Genomic DNA, 8,702 nt, shown 5'->3' with positions numbered 1-8,702 from the left:
AAATAATCCTGAGCCATAAAAATAGCACTAGATTTTCACAGGCAAGTTTAGGAAAAAAACTGAGTGAAATAAGGATTGCGTCTTACCTCTGCAAAATTTCAAGAAGGAATGTCAGTTAACTTGGTATCATGACTTCGAATTTAGCGCCAAGGAGTATTGGCTTAGAAGTATTTTGACTCCAACTTTTAGCAAAGCTGCTGCTTAAAAAAACGCCCTTGTTATACATAATTCTTTTATCTATCTATCTATCTATCTATCTATCTATCTATCTATCTATCTATCTATCTATCTATCTATCTATCTATATGCACGTGTGTGTGTGTGTGTGTGTTAAATACACACATTCTACTCTGTTTTGTCTGTTTTGTTTATATATAGGAACTATATTTCTGTGATTCTTAATTCTTATAGCTGATATAAACATTTTACTTTCAGAAAGTAACATCTGAAATAGAATTCAAGATCTTTGCTCCAGAATATATTGAAGTCAACTTTAATTCATCTTGTGGAGGGTTAGTTTGATCTTGTCACTCAGTTCTTATTTTTTTGAGTACTTGATGATTTAGATGATATGAAGTAAAAGCAAGTACCCGGTGGTTGATGACAGCAGACTTATTTTAATCATTGGCTGAAATCATTTCATTTTACTCACTCTGCTAATTCTGGAACAAAGGCATGAACATGAAAATTTGAAATATTTATTCTTTTGAAATTAAACCACAACTTTGTGTACTTCTGTGAAATTCTGTAGAACAAAGGGGAAACTCACAGTGAGCTGAGACCAGAATCAAATTTCAGTTTTCAAATCGATGAAAGTTTACCACGTTGGCCCATAAAGAGAGAATGCTACAGGTCAATGCGGAAGATTTAGAGGAGTTAACGCAGTCGCATAGTAAGAGTTTATCTATTCAAGACTTGCAGCAGTTAGTACAACATTGCATCCAAAATGTGCCGGAAAACCCTACTATGGAGCCCGTAATACCAGAAAGAATACTTACTTCTGAATTATATATATATATATATATACTTATATGTAAGTATATAGGTATATGTATATATGTATAAACACATTTATATATGAGAGGTATTGGTATCCAGAAGACCCAAGGTGGCATGTAAGGCTATGTAAGTGGTATGGAAGAACCGTAATTGAACTCTCAGTTCGATAATGATATGAGTGAGGATCATGCAGGTCTTGTATGAGCATGTATATGATAAATAAAATGAGACAACAAAGCCAAAGCTGTGTAGAATTTTCAGGACATTTATAAAGAGAAAGTTAGTCTTATAGCTGTTTTTGGACTATTAGGGATATCCCTTCATCAGAGACGGTGTGAGATGGTTAATAGAGGGAAATAGTAGAGTTCAATATAAGAGTTATTTAGGAAAAAGATGGAAATAAGAAGTATAAAGGGAGATAAGAGAATAAAAGTAAAAATAAAAAAATAAAAGAAGAAAAGTATATGTAGGATGTTATAGATGCAGTTCCATTATCCGAGGTAAGTAGTGTGTAGAAGTGGTAGAAATGCTTCTTGTCCATGGTATATAATTTCCGATTGGAGTTCATATTCATTGTCGCTCCAGATGTGAAGGTTGTCGTGGAAGAAGGTCTTCCACCGCATTCTTCGGATGAGGTCTTTTGTTTTGGCGAGTAGGAATAAGAGGAAAGTTTTTTTTGTGAAGCAATAGGTATGTTCTTAAGAGAGATGCCAAGGACGTGTTTATCCATTATATAAGCATTACCTGTAATAAGTGCTTGTATTAGCAAGGAAGCAATGGTATGAGGGGTATTGATATCCAGAAGACCCAAGGTGACAGGTAAGACTATGTAAGTGCTATAGAAAGACTGTAGTTATACTCTCGGTTCGATAATAATACGAGTGAGGAGTCTAATGCGGGTCTTGTAGGAGCATGTATATGATAAATAAAATGAGACAACAAAGCCAAGGCTATGTGGAATTTTCTGGACATTTAACATTCCTCTCGAACCTTTTCGGGTCAAAACCTGCAAGTAAGATATGAACAGGGACAGGGTTCCATACAAGGCATAATGATTAGCTTGCAGAGTTAAGTTCAGATACTATTATAAGCAAACTTTAGAGAAAAATGGTCTTCTTTCTTAGAAAAGCTGTATGATGTTCAGTTATAGAAACAACCACTACGAAAACAAGATATCGCTATTTAATAAATTCTCTTTTCAGGAATGTTGTGAAACAGACGAAATCTTGTACTGGCCTGGAGCGTGGAAAAAGTGTAAGTTTACTTTGGTTCTTAAAATATGAAACAATCACCCAACCTGCTGCTTTTTTTAATATCGTTAATAAGTTTACGATACTTATAGTAATTGTACTGGCTTGAAACAATCTTCTATGAGATACTTTCATATAGTATTAGAAACTGACATAGAATTATTGATCAACCACACACTATATCCTTGATTCAAAACTTCCTTTTAAGCAAAATACTATTCTTTAATCTCTCCCAAACCTCATCTAGTAAACTCTTTGTACGTTACATAATTGAAGACATCACATTTTATGTCAAGTCTCAGTCTGCTGAAAATTAATTCTCAATGCTCTTTCCATTTAGGTCAAATTTGAACTGTCAGTCAGATTACTGAGATGTCCAGTTGGAGAAGAACTTTTACACAAAAAGCAGATAATGATTTTTGCTGTTGGTATTCCCGATAATATCATAATTGATTACGAATTGGCTTGTCAATGTGACTGTGAATTACCGATTAAAAAGGTCAGGAGATTGATATTTTTAACACAGTATGTAATTACAGATTATGTCTTTTTTAATAATGTAAATATTATTCCGGCGAACGTATTAAATAAACATGGTTTTAAAATATTCTTTAAGTTCTCTAATAATTCAAAAAGCGGAAATGTATTTAAGATGTTCTATGAATTTCGATATACCATTTATGTTTGATTTACAGATCAATAAATAATTCATATTTAGTAAGTCTTATCGGTTTATGATTCCCAAATTCGTGATGCAACAATTATCAGTATTTTACAAACGTTGTGAATCCTAAATCAGTGATTAATGTATCAGCCACTTAAGGATGAGTGACTAAAAATAAAAGTAGTTCACATGTCAACATATAAATATACGATTTGAGTAATTATTTCTTTACATTAAATCTCTATAACTATGACAAAGCTGGGATGAAATTAAAAGAAATCAAAAATATGCATTATGAATGTTTCATGCAATATACTGCACGAGACCGAAGATTTCAAATTAATTTGACATCCTTTAAAGGAAAACTAGGAGCAATGATAATACCAAGTTTCGTATGTTTATGTTTAGGTACCTTGTTGATATAAAGTTTTGATAATGTTACGTACATTTTTATTTTTCAAGGAAGTAAACAGCTTAAAGTGTAGCGGTGGTCGAGGCGACTTTTCATGTGGTCTTTGTGAATGTACTGAGAAAAGTTACGGTAAAAAATGTGAATGTAACCGTAGTAGTGCATCCGAAAATATTTATGATAAATGTATCAAGTAAGTGCATGAAATATTCTACCGCTTTACTCATAATTTTTCTAAAAACTAGATGTTACAAAGATTTTAAAGCAATTTTAAATGGGAATGTTACAAATGACTAAAGTACAACTAGTCTATTATTCATAATTATTTTATGAAAGGTGGCGAGCGGGCAGAAAGGTTAGCATGTCGGGCAAACTGCTTAGCAGTAGTTCGTCTTTCTTTATGTTCTGAGTTCAAATTCCGTCGTGGTCGACTTTTCCTTTCGGGGTCGGTAAATTAAGTACCAGTTGCATACTGGAGTCGATCTAATCGACTGGCCCCCTCCCCCAAAATTTAGATCCTTGTGCCTAGAGTAGAAAAGAATAGTTATTTTATGAATTTTTGAAGAACGAAGGGCACTGGAGGCAAATGAATTTTGAAGGGTGAAAGTACGAGAGTTTTCCCAAAATTTATGCAAAAGTTGGCACAACTTATTAACTGACGTAGATCGTTCAAATTGCGTATACTGGTAGAATAATACTTTCTCTATACAAAGGTGCTACTCAACGTAGTATACATCCCATGCAATGGATTTGCGCAATGTTGAACAAAACTCTCAAAATATTCAGGTGTGCACAGTTGTATCCTCTTTTCCACAGCTATTTTCACCTTCAAAGATTGCCCTTTATTGGACCGAACAGGTGGAAGTTGGAGAATGTCAGACCTGAACTATACAGGAAACTCGCTGATTGGTTTATTTATTGTCAAAGATGTGTGTGGTCATGCATTGTCATTGAGGATGTAGATGATTTTCAGATTCCTGTTCGGTCTCTTCTTTCTCGTAGCGTCCCTGAGCATTTTGACTGTCTCAATGAACCTCTCGCTGTCCTTCCAAACACAGTTACCATGATATCTTGTGTGCTGATTGCTGGCTCTTGAGCTTCTTATATCCACTGTCGCAAGATCGAAAAAAAATAGAAGGAAAACAAAAAGAAAATGTGTTTGTTAGCTTAGAATGCTTCCTGGAGATAGAACAAACTTCTACCTTCTAAATCGGGTGTTAACTGAACGAGGTGCCCACTTTGCACACACTTTCAGATACCCTTCAACTTCCACCATCCTCTGTAATGGGTTGCAACTGCAGTCCAGTTGTAGAGAAAGTTCACAGATCATGAGATGCCTGTTTGTCTGAATCAATCCGTCCGTCCGCTCACTGGCAATCTATGACAGTGGTCACAGTTGACAATCTCCTGCTGCAAGGCTTGTCCTCAGTGCTGGCTTCGTTTCTTTAAACTTCTTCCCCTACTTCTGCCACTTTTGCTAATGATAACATCTCCGTAAACAACCAGTTGTCGAACAGCCTGCGTTTCCCCTTCGTCAAGAATCAATGACGACACGTTGCTTTCTCAAAAAGAATAGGAAAAATAGTTAATGTAGAGAAAGATTTACTCTACCATGTGCAGTTTAAACTACCTATGCCAGTTATTAAAAAAGAAAAAATATGCTTTTGAATTACTTTTAGGACTACTTTCGTAAATCCTGATAATGGATTTCGTCCAACTTCCTGCTTTTTCAGTCAATGACGTTAAAATCAGTAAAATGTTACATGAAGGCTAGTATTTGGGACTGAAAACGACCTTGTATTATGGACATTAACAACTTAAGTAAAGCGTTTCCAGTTGGAAATCAAAGCTACTTTCAGTAGAAATGACTACTAGGTCTGTTCCGATGATTTCAAGACACATTGAATGAGTCATAGGATTGGCCTCAAAGACTCTATGAGGGTGTGCACAAAAGAGTTTTGTAGACAAAAGAGTTAAATATATATATATATATATATATATATATATATATATAAGGCAGGGTCTTGCCTCTGGCCAGTAATATTTTTAATGAACTTTCATTTGAATTGTAAATAATATAGGAGAAAATAAATCTGTTATTTCATATATATAGAGATAATACGACGAAGACATGTTCAGGAAGAGGTTCATGTGTTTGTGGAGTTTGTGAATGTCATCCCAGAGAAATGAATAAAACATGGTCAGGAAGATTTTGTGAATATGACGACTTCTCTTGCTTTCGAACAAAGGGACTTTTGTGTGGAGGTAAGCTGGAAGTGTGAATATGATTTATTGATTGTTTTTGATAAAAGGAAAGCTAGTATAAAAAAACATGCTATTGAAATATACTGTTTTTTTTTTATTTGAACATACGTTAATCATGTGTTCTCCCTATGACGATTTCAAGTCCAGCTCCTCTGATCAGATTGATGCAGTTGATGTTCATTTTAAATGTCTGTAGTTTAATGTTTACAGTAAAACATGATCAAGGAGGGAACTGTAGAGTTCTAGAGAGTAGGGTATCCCATAGAATATTTCATGTGAAAAGTGAGAGATGACTAAAGATAATGAGAGAAGAAATGGTTGTATCTGGTATTCTTGGATAGTAGGAATGAATAACTAGCTAGTACAGATTAGTAGAGACTGTTGTAGCAGCGACTAAAGACCAAAGAGAAGAAGCTACATGTCTGTAGGGTAGTAGCTGCAACATGTTAGTGATTGAACATTTTATGTGATACAGTTAATGAAATTACAATACTTCAAGTTTCCTATCAGTTCCATAGGATGGTAACAGATTCTTTTCACTAGGAACAACGTCATTTTTTTCTGGTAAAAGATAAAAAGATTTGACGGAGTGCATAACTGGTACTATTTTATCCACCTTGGCAGTCAAGATTTTATGGAATTCTAACTCAAAACGTAAAGAGTTACAACTAAAGTCATCAAAGTTCTCTACTGTTTATGCTATTTCTCTTCACCCAAGAAATATTCCTTTCTTTCTCCTATAGGAAGACAGCCTGAAATTTTGGCGGAGGGAGCTAGTCGAATATATTGACCTCGATGTTCAACTGGTATTTTATTTTATCAAACTCTGAAAGGATAGAAGGCAAAGTTGACCTTGGCACGTAGAGCCTGAAGAAACACCGCTAAGCTTTCTTGTCTGGCGTGTTAACGATTTTGCTATCTCCCTAGTTTCATTCTAAGTAATAACGGTAGCCAACAGACAGTAATAACAACAATAACAAAAAATGAAAGCATGTGTAATGCTGGGAATACTTATAAAACCCATTTAACATGCTGACTCGGAAAATATTGCTTTCTAAAATCAACATATTTAAAGGGATAAAAAAATATGACAATGAAATGGGATATTTTTTGAAAAGAGTATTAGTAATTTAAACTGGGCGAAATTATGTCGCATTATTGCACGGCAGAGAACTCACTTTTTGATACTCGGTGCTCACCATCCTAAATTTGAAAATACCGATTTGTTTAGACTAGAAACTAAAACTAACCCAACAATGCTGTGAAAGAACGTTTATAGTTGATTAAATCGACTATAATAACTAGTGCTTATTTTATTGGTAAAGAAAATTAAACATTTTAAGTTGATTTATTTTAGGTTAATTAAGTTGAAGTCAACCTAACTGCCGGTCCTTGATATCATTAATCTATATTATAAACTACGCAGGTTTTATCTAACCTTACGTAAGCTCTTATCAAGTATGATCGTACGTATTTATATTCTGATTTTCTCTGAACTTCAATATGCCATTTTTGTTTCTTTCAAGACAGTATCAATGTGGATTGAAGGGAATTTAACTGCTATTTCAGACTCATTTACTTGCTTTATTGTGTAGTTTTCTATCTGTGTAAAGATACTTGATATCATTCTGAATCTAACTCTTTAAAAAAGCTAAAAAAGACAAAATATATATCAAGAAACAGAAACTGTATCGATTTCAAGGTTATTAATATTGATTTCATATATAATGGGAAGTCTACAATTCTCTCAGGATCAGAGTCAGTTGTATAAAAGGCATACATCAGTTCTTTTGAACAACGAAGTTATGCAACTGTTTTCCTAATTGAGAACGAATAGTGTTGTGAATGAATATCCTATATTGATTTAAAACTGGCATCTTCCCAGTGAAACACAGGACCTTTTTAAAGGTGTGTAAAAGAACAGTTGTTCTTGTTTTATCGTATTCTTCTTAGAAAGCTTAAACGAACCAAACCTTTTTCACCTGCATGAATGGAGCATATGTCCATTTTGTTAATTCACATATATTTAGCTGAGTGGTGGTAGTTCATATTGTGAAATCGATACTTTGTTATGAAGCCACTTTGTTAAGAAACCACACACACACACACACACACACACACACACACACACACACACACACACACACACACACACACACACAAATATATATATGCGTACATACATCTTTCGAATTTTATTTCAAGGTCCGAGTCGGGGTCAATGTAAACGTGGTATATGTAACTGTAATGCTAATTACACAGGGGATGCTTGTGAATGCCCTGTTTCAAAAGAACTCTGTATTGCTTCCAACGGGGTAAGTTTTTATAATATTTTTATTTATAACGCACGAACATTATTATTAATAATTTCTCTCGATTTCTTCATCCTGTAATTTTGGTACTTAATTCTTTCCCTTTTTAGATAGAATGCAATGGTAAAGGGATATGTAAATGTGGGCGATGTGATTGCCAATATGATAATCGGTTTGTTGGTCAGACTTGTGAAGAATGTCCTGTAAGTTGAACTCCTTACTGCTCGTTTTGAGTATATTATAAAAGTTTGGTATGTTTCTTTTCAGAATAAAATTGTAATTAATATACATACGAAAGTGTTGATAAACTGTAGGTCGAAGAGTGTCTCGTTGACTAACGATGAGGTGGAACGATATGATAAAAAACATTTGTTAGCAGGGATAAATTGAGTCTATTAGCGGGGAATTCTGGTAAAGGATTTTAAAATTGAATTCGAGCACTTCATTAAAATGATAGGTAACATGTTTCATAATGAGGTTGATAGACAGATAGTTGTTTCTAAATATTTCTGGAATAAACAATTCAAACATATCCACGCACATGCATTCACTCACAAGTGTTTATGCAATAATGAGGAACGATCATAATACAAAATTTTACAGGCGCAGACGAGACTGTATTGTGAACGTTTGCTTCCCAACCACATGGCTCCGGGTTCAATCCCACTGCAAGGCACCTTGGGCAAGTGTCTTCTGCTATGGCCTCGGGTCGACCATAGCCTGGTGAGTGGATTTGGTAGATAGAAACTGAAAGAAACCCATCACACACACACACACACACACACACACACACACACACACAC

At 34.5% G+C, this 8,702-nt stretch overlaps 1 protein-coding gene across 2 annotated transcripts in view; it reads left to right on the top strand.

Moving 5' to 3' along the window:
* LOC106872647 (integrin beta-3) overlaps nt 1–8,702 on the top strand; it is an 82,904-nt gene that overhangs the window by 62,758 nt on the left and 11,444 nt on the right. For both annotated transcript variants that reach the window (XM_014919709.2, XM_014919708.2), the window contains 7 exons: nt 436–512; nt 2,202–2,253; nt 2,590–2,748; nt 3,376–3,515; nt 5,436–5,587; nt 7,793–7,902; nt 8,010–8,102. In XM_014919709.2, coding sequence (XP_014775195.1) covers nt 436–512; nt 2,202–2,253; nt 2,590–2,748; nt 3,376–3,515; nt 5,436–5,587; nt 7,793–7,902; nt 8,010–8,102 — 783 coding nt within the window. The remainder of the gene's footprint in view (nt 1–435; nt 513–2,201; nt 2,254–2,589; nt 2,749–3,375; nt 3,516–5,435; nt 5,588–7,792; nt 7,903–8,009; nt 8,103–8,702) is intronic.

This window comes from Octopus bimaculoides, chromosome 8, assembly GCF_001194135.2.
Source record: "Octopus bimaculoides isolate UCB-OBI-ISO-001 chromosome 8, ASM119413v2, whole genome shotgun sequence".
Classification (NCBI taxonomy): Eukaryota; Metazoa; Mollusca; class Cephalopoda; order Octopoda; family Octopodidae; genus Octopus; species Octopus bimaculoides.
Note: the sequence above shows the minus strand (reverse complement) of the source record. Positions and strands in the feature narration are given on the sequence as shown.